At 37.3% G+C, this 18,586-nt stretch overlaps 1 protein-coding gene across 2 annotated transcripts in view; it reads left to right on the top strand.

Moving 5' to 3' along the window:
- The window catches only part of ZFAND3 (zinc finger AN1-type containing 3), a 126,323-nt gene that overhangs the window by 87,985 nt on the left and 19,752 nt on the right, over positions 1-18,586 (top strand). For both annotated transcript variants that reach the window (XM_072332717.1, XM_072332716.1), the window contains exon 5: positions 8,827-8,892. In XM_072332717.1, coding sequence (XP_072188818.1) covers positions 8,827-8,892 — 66 coding nt within the window. The remainder of the gene's footprint in view (positions 1-8,826; positions 8,893-18,586) is intronic.

An 18,586-nucleotide genomic window follows, 5' to 3' on the forward strand; every position in this document is an offset into this window, starting at 1 on the left:
GTGGCTGAGAAGGACTTGGGGGTAAGTAGGAAGGTGATTACAGAGAGGGAAAGAAGGGAGGAAAATTAAATCATGTCCTTCACCCTGGATCGCTGTGTGCTTGTGAACATACACTCAAGGTGATGGATATTAGGCAGTACAGCCTGCAGAGCATTTGAAAATACTACCTATAAAAAATTCTTTATGACTTCCTGCTGGGGTGATTTTAAGTGAAATACAGCGGAGAGATTTATTTAGAGCTGGAGCTCTTTCTGTCTTCTCTCACATCTCCACTACCTCTTTAATGAAGCTTAATACCATTTATCAGAAATAATTATGCACAGATGGAGCTTTTCTGATGGGTAATGGTTCCAGAGTGGAGGAGTCTTTCCTGTAATGAAGAATGCAAAAACTTTAAATGTCTTCTTGATTTTAATTTAAGGGCATTCTTTTCTGTTCAATATTTATTTTTCAACAAGTTCTATAAGGCATGCGCTGCTCTCATTGTAGCTGTGTCCTTCAAAGACTGATACTTTGCATTGCAGTGTGATGATGTACAGCTATGGGCTGTTCTGAATAGAATTGCAGTACTTCACCAGAAATCAACATATTGGGTTATTAAGGTAATCCCCATCAGAGAATGGAAAGATGAGAACGCTCAGGAAGGATTCTCATGGTGTCCCCCATTTCTGTCTCTTCCCTGTCGTGCTTCTGAGGAGAATCTCACTTGGAGGCATTTCTTATACTAGTTTAGTTCCCATAGTAAAGAATTTGGATAAAATTGTAGCGGGTTGTTTAGGCAGTTTAGAAATTCCACTCATGTTAAGACATCTAAAGAGAATCATAGAAAGCTCATGTGGTAAAATTTATATTCTGTGTTGGAAAGACAGTAGTTTTTTTTTATTTGTTATTTCTAGTAGTCATTTCCTTTTTAAAAACTCAGTGAGTGATGGAGAGGAAGTGTTCCCTGCACTGAGTTTTGCAGGAGTTCAGTGTGACAATCATTGAGCTTCTGCATACATGCCCAGGTTACGGTGACTTTTTTGCCCAAACCCTCAGTTCTGAGTAATGGCTGCTTTGCTGATGAATCTTCTACATGGAAGGCAGTTCTCAGTATTACAGTTGCAGTCAAGAAAAATGCATTACAGATTTATGCCAAGAGATGGTGATGCAAAGTTCAAGATGATTTTCCCCCCTCACTTATGTTTGGTTTTATGAAGTATTGCATATCATGGTTTGTTTAATTGATTCTTAAATGCTCTTAGGGAAATGAGGAGCTTTAGGGGAAAAGACTTCTAGGAGTATATTAGTTGTTTTATTTTCCATATATACTACTCAAGTTGGTTTTTTTTCCATCTCAAATTTTCCTGTCTATTATATTGTCAATGGCAGTAAGTTTTCTGAAATGAGCTTTTGCAGATAAGGAATATATTGATGTTGGTATTGCTTTACTAAATCTAGATTTCCACGGGTTTTAATGATCTGTTTCTTCACAGATTGTTAAATCAGTCTAATTTTTTTCTCTGCTTATTCACATGCAGATAAGTTTCCGTGTGTTGAAGTTCTGCTTAGTTCTGATGTATTCTTACCTTTCACTTTGGCTCTTTTCATTTAGGAAGTCAAGGCAGAAGTTAGTTTAGTGTTAGTCACAGCATCAACTGGGTGCGTTGGTAATGGTTTCCTTTTTTATTGGGAGGGAGAGCTGTTTATTTCTAACAGAGGAAGAAGGTATTTGTCAAAGGCCGCCTGCTTCTTTCTAACCCTTGCTCCACTTTAAACTACCCACACTTTTAAAAAGGAAAAAAAAAATAGGCTTGTTAAGGAAGGTTTCTATGTATTTTGGTAAGGAAAAGGTCACACTGAATATGGAATAATTTTACTTAGTTTCAAGTCTTCATTGCTTTCTCTGGGGCTGTCACATTATTTTTCTGTCACTGTGTGAGTAGACCTAAAGTTGACACTGTGCAGGTTTAAAACTAACCGTGTTGTTACGTGACAGGAGAAATGTCAGCGTGAACAACTCCAATTCTGGCAGCTGGATCAGATTTGATATTTCAGTAGTTCTTAGCTTCAGTTGACATTATTTTATTTTAATTATGCGCTTAACTCTTCCTGGCCTCCTCAAATTAGCAAAAACCACAATTGAAAAAGGACAGAAGGAATATCTGATGCTTCTAGAACAGCTAAATGCCCTGCATTTCTACAATGAAGACTTTGTAAGAAGATACACAAAGACCTGAGGTATTGCTGTAAATGTCACAAAATAGATTGAGATTTCAGCATGGAAAGGGTGACAGTCACTGTCCACACCTTAACTCTGTGTGTACTGAGTTTCTGAAGCCTCAGTGTGATTGTCAGGGCTAAATGCCTGTAAATTTTCTCTAGTTATTGTATATCTTCCAAGATTTGAACTGTTGCATATCGAGCTTAAGCATTTTCATCAATTTATTTCAAATGCTTAAAGATATGATATGGAAGACAAGTTTAAAGAATGCTTTAAAACGTTGTTGATTTTTATTAAATGTTTGCATGTGCTGCGAGCACTGAGTTGCAACCAATTATGAAGTTATTTTGGTGAATGTACTTTGTGTGCATAAGGGACACTCCAGCTGGCACACAGATGCAGCAGGCTCCCATGAGAGATTGTTGGCAGAAAGGTGAGAGATTGAGTTTGTTTTGTTTTGTTTTGCTTTTTTCTGCTGCACCTTTTGAATGTTTATCCTCTAAATTTCATGGCTTATTGAGGCACGACTGTAAAAAGCAACACAGCCTACAGTACTAGGAAAGTAATAATTTCTTTCTGATCTTCCTAGTAGTAATAGTGACAAAAAAAACCCAATTATTGTAATTTTTTTTCAACATAACCTCATCAAAAGTGGATAAACAAGCACGCACATATATATATATATTTTTTCCTTTGTTGAGTAGTCTTTTCTCTGGCAACGTGTGAAAGATTTCTTCCAACTTCAAACTACTTCAGGTTTTGTATTTTGCTTGGACTTGTTGAGAGAGTCAGAGAGGTCAGCTTTCCTATGCACACTCTGAAAATACTTGAGAAATCACCTGTTCATTGCCATGCAACTCAGTTTTGTATATCCTGTCATTTATAGTTCTGGCTATGGGGGTGTTCTTCTGGCTCATCTTTGATTGAATGTTACGTATGTACCTGCTTTTCTAATATGCTAAATATACAAACAAACCAAGCTAGAATTTATTTTTGTCTTGCTATAGATGGTTGTAGAAATTAGTTTGCTTTGCTGATGACCTTTTTTTTCTGATACCAATTCATAGGTGTTTCTTCCTATCTGAAAGAGTACAGTAACTGCTGAAGTTGTGCTGGACTACAAAACTAGCCTACTTGACCCATGTGATTTTAATATTGCAATTAAACTCGTATAACTAACAAAGATAGAGAGTTGTGTCATAGCTAGATAATGGTGATGAGTAATTCTGTTTTTCCTTACAAACTCACCAGATCTATGCGTTCTTTCTTTTAATCACGTTTGTCTTGTATCAGAAAAAAAGAGAACATGCACCTCCACTACAGAAAATGCTTCTGGTTGTTGTTTGATGTTACAGTCATCTTTGGATCTATATGTTACAAGGACTAACTGTTCTCTTAGCTTTTTTATATTATTGTTAAGTTAGGCAACAGTAGATGCTTTTCATCTTATGAGATTATTTTTAGCTTTATTTTCTTTAAAGGTACTCTGTACAAAAAGAGCCTTTTGTTACCGCTTAATGTTAAATTAACAGTAATTCAGTTTTTCATTCTGTTTATCAAATGTGGGTTTTCTTGAACATTTATCACAAAAGATGCTTTTTTATTTTTAAGTATCAGATTCAAGCAAGTTTTGTCTGGAGATCTACAACAATTCTTCAAAATACAGAACTGTTTTGAAATGGATGCTATTGGAGTTAACTTCTGAGAAAGGCCGCTTAAAATTTGATGCCAGTACAGAACATTCAGGAGTTAGAAATTTGAAAGAAAAAAACACACCATGTCTGGTAGAAGAGTTGCCTTCAGCATTATTTGAGGGTTTTTATCTAAGTTTTAATCTGATCCTTACAATCCCAGTGTCATCTGTAGAACATTTCTTAAACATACAAGTTAGAAAGATGTGGCACACAGACTGATGAAATGAGCACTTTTTTCCCCGTCTGTGACACGATAATTTCAAAATGTAATGAAAATCAGCAGAATAAGACCACTGTTAATTGTTCCCTCTGATTTACAGTCACTTTGCACTGCAGAATAGACAGTGCATCCTAGGGCCCCACTTATTAAAGTGAATGGACCTCTTGGAACATGAAACAGAAACAGCCAAATAATACAAATGTGGCTTTAGAACTACCTACTTATCAAGGTTATATACAAGTATTTTTAATAATTTAACTGCCCATTTCAAAAGCACATTTTTACACTTCAAATGTTATCCACGAAGGAAGGAAGTATCACGTCTACTTTATAAATGGGGAAACTGAGGAAAAGCAAGTAATGGAGCCTGACAACTGTCAAATGGAATCTGAATCATGGCATTTTCCTTAGGTTCTGTTGTTAAGTACACCAACAGCACCACTCCAGTTTTCATTTCCTTTCGTGAAAGCTGCACATAGATAAAAATCCACAGAATAAATAATGGCACGTTTGTATGTTTGGATGTGGCATAATCCTCTTATCAACTTGGTGATGTCGTGGCACAGATTACATGTTCAGCAGCAGCTAAGTAGTGAAGTTCTCTAAAATGTCTTGTTTTTATTTCCGTAGAGACTATCCTGTCTGTGCAGACCAAATTTAGAGATTTACATCCCCATTTGTTTATGTATTTGTGTTTGTAATCAATGAGTGTTTTCAAACTCAATTGTGTAGATTAATTAGATTAGATTTCTACCGATTCAGCAAATGTACATTACCATATTACTGGTTTTGACAGATTTTCAAAGATATTTCTTCCTGTATTGCAAATAGCAGCAAAATTCTCCTTCTCCTGGCAACAACACTGCCTTTCAAGAATATTCTGCTCTTTTATGGTCACCCTCTTCATCCCTGTTGCGTAGGCAAAGCTGGTCTTCTTTTTCTGGAGAGGAGGAGCCATTGCAGTGCTGAAGGCTCAACAAACCTTATGAAGCTTCGTGCTCTTTCATGTTCATTCACTATCCAGCTTACAGATTTTGTATTATCTGTAGTTGTTTCAGTGTATGTTACTCTTACTTAAGCACAGTTTCACTCCATTCTGCATCTTTCCTCTGGTCAGTAGATACCATTCAGAATGCTGTGAAGTACTGTACACCTGGCTTAAATACTGTGGGAAAGTTTGCCCAAGTATTTTGCTTCTTTTCAGTCCCAGGAAAGGCTGAATCACTTCACTTCCCCATTTCTGAAGGTTCTTTAACAGGTTATGCCCACTCAGAGTATGTCCTGCAAGATGGATGCTGCTTGGTAGTTGTTAATCTTTCAGGAGGGTAGGTAAGCAATGTGGAAAGGCATTCTAAAGGCTGATATAAACAGGGATAAATAAATTAGAACAGACTATAATTATTAATAAAATATATCGAAATATAGGCAATACATAAAATCTTACTACTTCAGAGATTTTCCGGAGAAGGCTTGTTTTTAAATGCTTGCTTATTCATTGAGTTGCAGTTCCTAGTAATTTGACAACCTGTTTTTCCCAATTGATGTATTTAGTGCACTGTTAACAGTACCTCACAGAAAGCCAGTTGTATGTGAAGCCAAAAACATAGCAGCTGCATTAACAAGACCCTTTCTGTGTCATATAGTGTTCAGTTTAAAGGATTTTGTTTTGTCCTTTCTTAATTCTGTGTTTGAATTTGCAGACTCGGTGACTGTCACAATTATTTCTTCAGTAGCTTTTAGTATTTTTGCATTTTTAATCATCTGCTCTCAGAACTACATTATTGCTCGGCGGCAGCTGCTTTTGTTTGGTAGAGGAGTTGCAAATGTCAGAAGGCACGTACTGGAAAAAATAGGGGCAGAAGCTATTGTTTAATCTGCTAGTTGGATATAGAATAGAAAGGTATCTTTATTCTTCCATTTTAATCTCTTGGTTATACTGAGAAAAATAAATCTACAGCCCTGTGGGTGTTATGTTAGAAGTTCAACGTGTGGCCTTTCGCTGTGCATTGAAGTGTTTTGTATATCAGAGTCAAATTCCCTTAAAAAAGTTATTTTTCAGAACAAAGGTACAGATCTATCCTGGAACACATGAAGTCATAAGCTACTTTTGGGTATAGCCAAAAAGCACTGGTGCGCTGCCGTGGCTGACTTTGCTTTGCTCTCGTGCAGAATTTTTATCAAAGCTATGACAAACGCACTCCCCTATTTCAAATAATATTAAGGTATCCGTATTGGGTGTTATGTATACTAAAAGATTCAGTATAATGGCTTCCACACAGAATTGCACAGTCTAGCCCATACTACATAGCATTGAATTATGCATGACATTTTTAATGATGCAACAAAAACAGTAGCAGAAGGAAGCACTGCAAAGGACAGGGAGTCTTCACTGTTTATTAGGCACTGTGCGTGCCTGCAATTATTAAGCATGTATGCGTTCAAATCCCCACATGTTCTGTGTTGAAACTAATGCTGTGCTGTACAAATTGTAGATATATGAAGGTAATGTCTAATGAAAGAAGATTAAGTGAAAGAAAAACTTAATACAGGAAAATGCAGAATAGATACTAGCTTATTGTATTGGGAGTGGCAAGAAAATATGTTTGGTTGGATGCTGTAATATAAACATATGTAAATATTTTCTGGACAATAAGTGCAAGGATTAATCTTACTAGATAATCCACAGGGACGAGCCTGCCAGTGCCTGTTCAGTGAAACTGGAGAAATGTTATCATTTAAAAAGAGCTGCTGCTTCTACAGGCAGTTCACAATCTCACATCCTGTTGTATATTTTGTGTTTACACAACCACTCAGTTTGGTCTTCAAAAGTTCAGACGAATTTAACAGATCAACAGCGTAATTTTTGGAGTCAATATCTAAAAGATTTCAATAAAAAATTTTGTAGAGATACTGTTGCAGTATTGATGCAGAAAAACAGGGCAGTACCGTTTCTTCCTTGATACTCTTATCTAGGCTGTTTTTTTCAGCTTTTTGCACAGCAATATTGCTAATGCAGATCATGGAGATGTTTTTGTTTTGTTTTGTTGGTTCTTTTTACATTCTAGCTTAGAAGGAAATTATGAAAAATGATTTGAGCTTTCTTAACTGCTTCTAATGGTTACAGAAGGTTGGTTGGCAGTGCGGTCAGGTCTGAAATGGGCCCTAGCATAGTAATACCACAATGCTTGCTCCATCCATTCTGGATGCTTGCCTGTTGTTGAGAGAGGGTATCCAGTGTGTGTCTCCCCATCCTCCAGACTGCAACACTGAGTTTGATTATTCTTGTGTGCTAAGACAATAGGCATATTTGTTGTCCTATGCTAGTTGCAGTGATCTGGGCTGGGCTGCCCATCAGCCCTCACACAGCTTGTAAAAACTGAGAGATCATTGCTTCCAAATGCATTGAAGTTAAATCAAATGCACCCCAATAATTCCCATATGTTTTTCCCCCATTGTCTTCCTTTCTTTTCATGTTGTTACAACACCACGAGTTTTACAGAGTAGATTGGTAACCGAGGCCTTTTACTTGGAGAAATATGTTGAAATAAAAGAAAAACTTCAAAGAAGAGCATCTTGGGAAGGGGTAAAAAGAAATAAGCACTTTACAACCAGATCAAATTTTAAAATAATTAAGAGGAGAAAAATATATTTCAACATACATGATGTTTCTACCAAAATATACAAAACATGAAGGGGAATAAGAGGGGGAATAAGTATTTTCTGGCAGTTGAAGACTTAGATTAAAGCTTATCCTGCCACTGTACTCAGTTATGCTGTATTGACAGCATGCTATTACTTACATTGCAAGAAATTCAATGCAAACTTGATTATTGGTATCTTGATAGCCAAACCTCTACTAGATCATAGAATCATAGAGTCATTTGAGTCAGAAGGGACCTTTAAAGGTCGTCTAGTCCAACTAGCATCATCCAATTTATAATATCCAATTATCAAAGCTATGATATGTCATTACCAGTGGTAATGCTACTGTCAGGTTGTCTTGGCTTCACTGTGTAGGTTTTATTTTTATTTATTATTCCTGCCAGTTGCTGAATGCACTGAATTGGTTGCTATTTTAACAAGATCTCTGGAGAACTCTTCAGCGATGATGCATGTTGAGAAAAAAGCCAGAAAGTAATTTACAACCAAGCAGACACCAAATGAATGGGAACAGACCAGAGCTCACAAAAAAAAACAACAACTTAACCATGGAAAGAGTTTATTAATGTATTCTTGTGCTGCACTTTGAAAACATAATGAGAACAAGATAAGAGGCAAAGTCATTATCTCACTAGAGTCAGTGTCAGGGTTTCTGTTGACATCAAGGAAGTGCTCAGTTCTTCCTGCATGTTAGTTAGATTGTTTAGCTAAGTTTCTGGCTTTATTCCAACGTAATTTAATACGTAATTTATTCCATCTTTGTCAACAGTGGAAAAAACACAATTACAATGATATTTTCTTAAAACTCTTTAAAATATTGAAGTATAATTCAACTTATCTCTTTGCTCCAGCTTCTTATCTGTTCTTTCAGTAGAAGACGTTCAGATTTGACTAGGAAGGAAATGCTGAGAATAGTAGACTACTTCCATATGTTCTTCCAAAGACAAGTGTTTGTCAGCTTACTTTATATTTCTAAGTGTAATCTTGATGTGGTTTTACATGTTAAATATAGATGGCATTTTGAGACTTAAAATGTTCTCTGTTTGCAGGTGGGCCATGCACAAGTACAGCTCATGCCTCATTAACCACACCTACCAAAAGATCTTGTGACTCAGGTATGTGTTTCTGGGGGGTTAAGGAGGTGGATTTTGCATAATATGTAGCTGTATGATTATAATTTAATAATCAAAGCCAGTAACTAAACCTAGAGAGTGCCAGATTGAAAGTAAAAATTGTTGATTTGTTGACGTTTTATATAAAGTATTTGTGCAGCAGAGCCCCGTTCAATGGAAGTCCGTAAACACAGTATGTTTTCAGCTAGCTTTGGCTGCCTCAGAAATACAGAAGTAGCTAGTTTAATTGTAGCAAATACTGTATTATTTTGGAAATCCTCCCCTTTGAATTTGAAATGACAAATATAAAGCTGGAGTTTTCTGGTTTGAAGATGCAGTATAGAAAGCTGATGTTTGCTCTAATCAAGACTAAATTTTTCTTGCTTTGAGTTCTTAACAGTGATTTTAATTCTACATGGAGGATATAGATTAGATAATCTCTCACAGAGCTAGTGTTAGTGATGGGTTAGGTCACTGCCAGGCTGAAGTTGCTGCATCTGCAACATATCTGTCATAAAGAATCATACCAGTACTTGTTCAGGCAGGCATCCAAGCTATCTGTGTTGGCTCAGACATTTTTCAGGCTTTGGTTTTGCAGTGTGTTTTAAGAGAGCTCATACAACCCTTTCCACTAGCGCTGTTGTGGAAAGCCTTAAGCTCCTGTGGGGAAGAATCTAGATAGTGGTGACATTCTAGCTAGGTCTGCTTCCAAAATAGATTTTGCCTGTATTTCCATTTATATATTAGTTTAGCTGTATTGGATGCAGAAGGGAAGAGTTGTCATAGTTAATAAAGGGCTCTAATTCTTTAGAAGTATAAGATAAATTTCCTCAGAGGCCATTCTTTCAAAAAGTCTTTCAAGCTATCATACATCTGGCTGAACTATGGTTATTCCATGTGTGCATGTTATTAACTGACTCGGTATGCAGCAGATGATTCAATTTAAGAAAAGCTGTGTTGCCCTGCGCTTGCTGCAGGCTCAGAGTTCTCAGATGATTCATGGTAAGCTGTGCCACTGTTGTGAATATTGTTTGCCCAAGAACTTTTTAAGTTTGGCATTGGAAGGTGCTGGATACAGTTTCTCCAGAGTATGGAGACTGGGTTTCCCTTATGTAGACATGGGAGCATACATAAATAAAAACAACTGTTTGTTTCTATTTTTCTTGCAAACTAATTTGCTTCAGTCATGGTATTACTAAATTGTATTTTCTTTGTATGTTAATGATTGTAGTATTTAACACCAGTTTTCATCGCAGGGTAATTAAAAAGCTTTCTGTGATGTTATATACAATGAAAACAGAGGACTGAGTGAGTGTTATTTGGAAAAAAAAAAAAAAATAGCACATATGATTAGCAAAAAGGCAAATCAGTCCTTTATTTGCAGTGCCATATGGGAGCAGTAAGAGCTTTTTAGGACAAAGCCATTGAAGTTACTAGATATGTTAGAAAATATCCATTAAGTGATCGGCAAACTTTTCTCAGTAGATTTCTTATTATTAGTTTATGCCAGCGTTTGGCATCTTGCATGTCCCTGTGTTAATCATTTGATTTTGTTTTTAACAAGAAATAAGGATATCTTAATCTGATGCCACAAATTTCAGTCAGTGGCTTTATATTGTTTTATTTTCCTTTGTTTCTTCATTAAATACTCAGTAATCCACATATCTTGTTTGTAATCCATTATATTCATAAACCTTTTACCATGAGTTACATTTTGCTACAGAGCTTGCCTTTTCAGTCTTCTTTTCAGTGCCATCTTAAAAGGAAATAAGTCTTTTCAGAGTCTGCTTTTAGGAGTCTAGATAGGGGTGTGGGAATTGAGAGGAAAACATTGGCTACAATATGTCTGCCAGAAATTGTATGACATCTTCAAGCGTAGGCAGCAGACGGTGTGGATGGATGTCTCACACTACATTCAGTTCCATACAATTCAATAATACAATTACATTCAATAAGTCTCCCTTCGTAGGACATTATTTAGATGAATAAGAGCAGCATATTTCAAGACCACATATTGCATATAAACCTCTCTTCAGTAAGAATTCAACATTTCTTCTGCTCTGGAGCACTTTGAAGGAAGAATGTTTTGGTGCAATTCATCTGTGTGATTTTTTTTTTTCCCTTCAAGCATAGTTTTTCCCTAAAGTCTGCCATATATCAGCACTTGAGACAGAAAATTAGAAACCTGACCTACATATGTTGCATGCAGGTTCCCATCAGGAGGATATTAAGGAAGGCATAAACCTTTCATATTTTATTAGCATTAATGTAACCACTGAAGAAAGATCAAGACAATAAATCTGTCAAGACATGGGGAAAGTTCTCTTACGAAAAACAGTTTTTACCTCATGCAGTTGTCAGCTTGCGTGCTGGAGGAGTGCGCAGATAAAAAATGGTGTTATGACACCAAATAGCGGTGCCTGTTTTTGTTCTTTTTCTTTCATCTTTGCCAGAATCACTGCTGTGGTAAAAAGTATTTATATTCCAAAGTTTGCCCATAGGACAAGGATTATAATGAAAAGAATGAGTAAAGGCTTGCAATTATTAGTTCGGATGGTGCCTTGAAGGTTTTGGAGAGTCAGTAGTCTAAAGGTTTTGTAGGAAAAAAAGATGGGACCATGGCCTGATGTACAGCTTCTTATGTGTTTTGACTTGTTTCTTAATGGCTAAGTGCTGTTATGATTGATGAAAGGTTCTCCGAGGCTTGCTTTAGTTGATAGGGCATCCAGATTCCATTTGTAAAGGATTCCTGTGTTGTGAAAGTGAGCACTGAGTAGCATGTTGCTCTTCTTCTTCTGCTGTGGAACCTAAAGGTGATTTTATGCACAATTCAAAAGAGCCAGATTTTAACACGATATCACACAGCATAAAGAAACCTGAAAAAATCAGTGGAGCTGTTGCAAATTGTTCAAGCTATTTTTAATTCTGTGGAAGAGAGACCAGTAGAAGCAGACTGTTGAAATGCAGTGATAATAAAGTCAATTTGTAGATTGTATCCTTAAAGTTGGGGAGTTTTCAAATACTTGGTGTCTCACTTATGGCTCATGAACCATGCATCTTTAATACTCTATGCAGGTATATGGGCAGCAAACTCACGTTTTATTAGGGCATCTGTCCTAGATGGCTGTGGTGGTATCTGTTTTGTGCAAGTTCACAGTATCTTCAATGCTCTGTGTCTTTTCTAGTATGAGATTTGGGTCTAGAAGATGCAAAGATTGCATTAACAGTCATGCAGATGCACAGCCCTTTTTTGAAGATTCAGGTTTATTGATGTCTTACAATAATGCTTAGAGACTGAACCTCAACTACCAACACAACAGTCTTTCTGGAGTTATAGAAATCACAGGCTGTTAAAGTATGGATATTACAAATTTTCAACAACAGACATCCCCAATAAGCCATTAGTTCATTTTTTTTTCTCAATTAGTATGCATGGAGTAAGTACAAAAAGACCCGGTCCACCACTAATTAGCTTTCTTTTATTCATCTCAAGTGCTAAGTGCCTGCGTAAAGACTGTACAAAAGATTAGCGAAGAGAGTTTATACCATTAAAACAATTTGGAGGCATTTTGCTGTTGTTGTTTCGAGGGACTTCTAAGGTATTCTTCAGTGGTTGACTTTTGGAGGGCACTGTGTTAGAAATCCAACCTTCTTAGAGTTCTCTCTCCTAAAGAAAAGCGATGATAGAACAGCCTTCAAGAAGCACTATAAATCACCCAGCCCTGGCAATAATAGTGTCCATTAGAGATGCTCTTTTTTTCTTCTTTCTCCTGCTCAGTTTCCAGCTGTACTCTAATAGAGCAGCACATCAAGCAGGGCTGTAAATAAAAGTTATAACCTAATAGGTGAGCTCTGAAGTGGAACGGACAGGAGCTGAGGCATGGAGGCCTTATTATTGCTCATCAGCAATTATAAACAGGATAAAGTATCTGGGACTTGCACTGATGCAGCAAGAGCTAATAGAGGCTTGGAGATGACACCGTACTGTGATCAGATGATGTATGTTGATGGGTTTTTACTGTTTCATCTTATTGCCTATTTCTGTGATGTGTTGTAATGTCTGTTCTGTGCTTCCATATGCATCTGGATAGACAGATCCGTTTCCCCTGCTGTTTGAAGAAGCTTGATGGCTTTTGTACATACACTTTATGTCAGTTTCTAGTATTGGTTATCTCAGAGTCTTCTCAAATTGTTACAATTACTGTAGATTAAAATCCATCTAATGGTAAGGATCGTAGTAGTCGCATCAGTAGACAACTTTAAAGATTTGCTGCAATTATAGGATTTATTTTCAGTAACACCATCCTCAATTTTTAAAAGTTGCCTTCATTCATTAATAATATGGGTACGGTTGTCTTTTCCACTGAACATCTCACATGTGTTTTTAGATTAAATTGGTTATAACCGGTGTGGCTGGAGAATCTGAAGAGGTGGATTTGGGGTCAATATCAAAAAGTTTGTTAAAAGTCAGCTATAGCTGTGATGATCCTTGCCTATGAGTTACAAAAACTTCAGCTGTTCCTGGGAAGGTTTTTAAGAGCTTGTTAGCACACGGTAATTGGTAATATTCACAGAAAGGTCTGTCATGATCTTTTATCTGTCACAGTGTCTAGCACACTTCTGTCCAGACATCTAAATCATCTCTTTACAAAGCCGTGGAGAAAAAATGCCTTGAAATTTAGCCGGTACTTCCTTTAATCTAAGGAGAAGTTTTGCAAGAATCTTCATAGTTCATACATTAATCACTTACGCCATGTGCTTCTGAATGGAATTTTCTGCTAGAGTATTGGAAAAAGTACAACATTTAGAAATGAAAAGGTGTGCACCAGCATGACAGCATGTGAAAAACACTGGTTTCCAGCCTCATCTACTCAGTACAATGGGATAAAATAAATAGATATGTTTTTAAATGCTCTTAAGATTTTAGGATGGGAATATTTATAACTGCTTATGTCAAATTGCACTACACTAAGGCAAATTGGAAGCTTCTTCTGTTCGTGGTTGGCATTCATTTGAAATTAACTTTCACACCTGCTGGTCCTTTGTGTTCCTGCTTTTCTGTGCGCTATGTATAAGGTGTGTAGCTGCTTATATTTACTGTCTGACAATGTCAGTGAGCTTCAAGTATAAGTGTTCCTTGTTTTCTATGTAGAAGTTAAGTTTCAGGAGGACCTTAAAATATATAGAATTTTAGCGTCTCTTTGAAGGAAGCTGAGCATGAACAAGGGGAAAAAAAGTGAGAATTTCCTTAAAATTCTGTGTTAAGTAATTGTTATGCAAAGAAGTTACTTTTTTTCCTATTTAATTTCCAAGTAGTTATTCATAAAATAAATGTCAGGAAATAACTAATGAGACCAGTATCTTGGAACAAAAGAAGAAACTGGATGTAATATGCAAGACAGTGTATGTGCTGTTGCATCTTATCTTCTGTGGTCTGTTCAGCTTCCCTAGTGGATATGTGGTCTTCAGTTCAAGTTAGTTGAGATGCTTGCTAAACATCCTCTTCCAAAACAGTACAAGTTTTCCACTAACACAACCTGAGTTCTGGTATCCTGCAGACAGCAAAAAGGTCTGCAGAAATTGTATTCTGTGCCAGGATGGATTGCATTTTTCCCATGAAATTGCTAGAATAAGCTAACACAATCTACATTGAAACTGATCTGTAAGTTTTATTTAAAATACCTGAATTGAAAGTGAATTTGGCAATACGTTAACTGTATATTTCAGAACCCACATTTAATGCATTGGGTTTTTGTTTTTTTTCTTAATCAAAACACAAGAGCTCTTAGGCATTTCTCTTAACATTAATCAGATCCAGTCCTTGGAATGATAGTCTCTCATTGCAAAGTTTCTGTTGCTAATGGCATCACTCGGGTTCTACAGTTAATGACAAATAAGTTTTTTGAAAGATAAATATTAGAAATATGTATTTTTTTCACAGCTGGCAGGCAGGAGCTCTTTACAATTCCTCTTCTGAATCTGTGTTTTAGCCTTGGAAAACCCTCGTTATGCCAGTGGGGGGAAGGGTGTGCTTGTGAATGAATAATAACAGAGCAAGTAGTTTTTATATAGAACTACTTTCTGGGCTATTCGTTTGAAGAATTGCCTTCCTGAGTACTGTGCACCATTTGATTGATGAGGACATAGTTGGAGTATACTACTCGGATCTTGAAGCAGAGCAGCTCTGCTTACTTATGGAGTCTTGAATTGAGTAGCAAATCTGCAGCTTTTGTAGCGTTATCTACTAATGTTATTCCAATTTTAGAGATTTCCACGAAGAGTAAGAGGGCTCTCAATTAATCCAGAAAAATAAAAGTTACGGTGTGGGTGAATGCTTTTGAATTTCCCATATTTATCTGATCCAACATCTATTTGTATGTTTTTGCAAGAATGTATTCATATATGCAAATATGCATATTTGAATATTAGTGCGTAGTCTTCAGGTGCTGTGGAATGGCTGAGATGTTGGCAATTGGCCTTCATGCTTCCTTCATCACACACATTCATGTATTGTGGATTTTTCCTTCCTTTTTGTGGTTCTGTTTTTTTGCTTAGCTCTCAGTATTTGTGCATTATACCTGCACTTAATAATCCGGTTCTTATGATTCCGAGTTGAACTGCAACTGCCTTTGTCCCTCCCCTAACCCAATGTTGCCAAGGTGTATTTTCTAAAGCGCATCAAATACAAATATTTCACTCAGCTGTTCATACACCCAACAAGAGATGGGCAGCAAGCACTAGGCTCAGCAGCACTAGCTGGCTTCCTCTGCCTTTGCAGACTGATCAGTTGTTGAGGGCTCCAGAAGTGTAGAGGCATCGCGCTTTGATGAGACTCGGGGAGTGATCCTCTCTGGCCTCAGCTTTTAAACAAACAAGGAACTGGACAGTATGAGTGCCCAAGTACATTTAAATATGTATTTGTTTGAATTGGCGTTTAATGTTTAAGAAATAAATTACTGTTTCCATTAGATGAAGACATACTGACATCGATGATATATAAGGACGGTAGTAATGCAAGAATTTAACCATGAAACAGACATAGTACCGAAGCATACAGATAAGTTGAAAAACTAGTTCACTATTTGCTTAATTTGGCAATTATGAAATTTCTTGACAGGAAAGGATAATATGCATTTTCACACTCTAATTATAACTTACATAAAATGCATGCAGTATCCTGTGTAGCTCCCTGTTAGTCGTACTATTTTCAACTTGCATTTCATTCATTTATGTTGCTGGCACCAGATGAGTCTCTTCCGTTTCATTAGAGATGGCAGTTAACGGCCTCATTAAGTTACACTGCAGTACAGCGCGCTTCCTTTTGACTGATGATAGTGCCAACAATACAGGAGGAAATGTAAGAGAGGTAAGAAGGAATTAATGCTTATATTGGAGAGTCCACAGTATGGCCTGGGTTGGAAGGGACCTCGAGCGTGATGAATCTCCAACCCCACTACTGCAGGCAGGGCCACCAACCTTCACAACCCTTCTGGTCAACCTGTCTTAGTGCTGGACCTCACCTACAGTTAAAAAAGAAGAAAAAAAAAAAAAAGTGCTTTCTAATGTGTAAATTAAATAGCTAATAGAGTTGTTTAGGTGCCCACATTCCTCTGTTCTCCTTATAGTGTATGCTAATAGTAATAGATTGGTGTCAGGGAGGAGACGAGTTTTACTGGCATGCTTGTGATGTTTCACATTTGGAATATCTTAGAGTAACTCTTCCCATTGTGTGTATCCCAAACAGCTAGGCTAAAATTTGTTCATTTCATCATTGTTTTTACTTAAAAGAGCTGCAGGAAACAACAGCTGTTGAATGGTTTTGTGAATTGGTATGGAAATCGTTTCTGTAACGCAGCTTCTTGGGGTTACTTGTAGTCTCTGTGGTGATTTCATTAGGAGCTTTCTGAAGCAAAGAAGGGGCTGACAGGACTTGGCTTCCATAGGGGCTATTTCAATAGCCTCTCAACAGTGAGCTTTATTTCATCCCCATTGCTTTAAAGTTATGTGGAGAGGGGAAATAAATGAATGAAACGGTGATGCTAAGGACACTGCAGTGATACTAGAAAAGAGATTGTGTGGCTAATTGTTATTGAAGGCTTTGTCTAAGAATTTGAGACATCTATCTGTAGTGTTTTAAGAAAATCTCAAGTGGATTTCCAAAAGAAATTTAAGCACTTCCAGAGAGGTGTGCACTCAGCTTTCTGACAGTCTGAACATGCAGTCTTGATGGCGCTTGGGAATAAGATGCTTATCTCAATGCAAATACCAGAGTCTGAAAATAAAGGCTTTCACAGCATTGAACAACAGCAGGAAGGAATTATAGTGGTCCTAGCTGTCGAATTTGGCTTCTAAGATGTTAATCTTGAACTTCTCACTCTTCATTAGTAGTCAACAAGCATGTAACTGTGGTATAACTGTGTTAATTTTAGGTTCAGATGAAGTAGAGGAGATGATTTTATATAATGATTCTGGTAAATGCAATAGGAAAGATTTGTAAGGAGGCAGTTTCCTCTAGATGTTTATAATGCATAGTCAACGTGGCAGGGAATTAAGTAATTCCTTATCTAAAAATGGAATAATGTGGAAAAATGGGGGAAATAAACCTACAAGCTGGCGACAGAGCATTGCTCAAACTGGACTTAATCCCTGTTACGTAGTTACTGTCTCTATCTGTGTGAGGCTCTTCATGGACAGAGGTTTTAACAGCTCAAGCTGCTTCTAAAATGGCTTCAGAGTAGATGGCAGTGAAGTTTGAGGGTTCATTAATTATTGCTGTTACTGGTGTTTGGACAGGCAGTTGAGATCGTAAATGTCAGTCTGTCAGTGGGATGAGTTCTTTATGAAAAAGAGAAAAACTGATTGAGTGCCTCAAAAGCTGTCATCAAACCAGAGATTAAACAGATTCATCTCATTCTTGAAGCAAGCAGCAACAGAGGAGGGCTGCTTCTTCCCGTACAAGTCTCCCATCCCTTCTTCATCCTGTTATTTTTTCTCAGCACACATCTCTGCTGGGTTTACAGCTCCCCACCTGCTTCCCAAAATGCCATGAAAGAGCCACCGAGATTGTTAGTGAAGCCATGTGGGTGCCAGTCTGCACATTCAGCCATGACAGGAGATTGAGAGACACCGGGACTGGGCTCTGACAGTCATAACACAATTTATTTGGAAAATATCGAGGGGAGAAGGAGTAATGAAGACAAGTACAATGACAGTGAGGAGCAAATGTGAGTTTGTGTCTGAGGCACAACAGAATTTCTACGAACGGCCCTCGTCATTTCAGTCAGGCCTCCTGCTTAAATCCTGCTCTCCTGCATTGCTTCGTTCTCTCACTTTAAATGGGAGCTTGATAAGATGCCACAATTAGGAGAATGCCTTTAGATATAAGTTAGAAGAACCCTAATTAACAGTAGTAGAGTTGCTCTGAGAAATCTTTGTGAAGTTTCTCATCTCAGTCTAGAAAGAAGTAATTCTTGTTGCACAATTCATCCTTCTAAAGCAAGCTGTAACAGCAAGAATCTTTGCTAGCCATTTTTGGTCGTTAAGTAGCTAATACTGAGAGTTTACCCTCAGATTTCTCATCTGTGCTTTCTCCTCACTCCTTGCACATACCTCTAAGAAGATGTAAGCACATGTACAATCAGTCCTTATTGTTACAGCTGTTAGCTTGAGCTGGTGTGCTCAGGGCATTTTGCAGTCG

The sequence above is a fragment of the Excalfactoria chinensis genome, chromosome 3, assembly GCF_039878825.1.
Source record: "Excalfactoria chinensis isolate bCotChi1 chromosome 3, bCotChi1.hap2, whole genome shotgun sequence".
Classification (NCBI taxonomy): Eukaryota; Metazoa; Chordata; class Aves; order Galliformes; family Phasianidae; genus Excalfactoria; species Excalfactoria chinensis.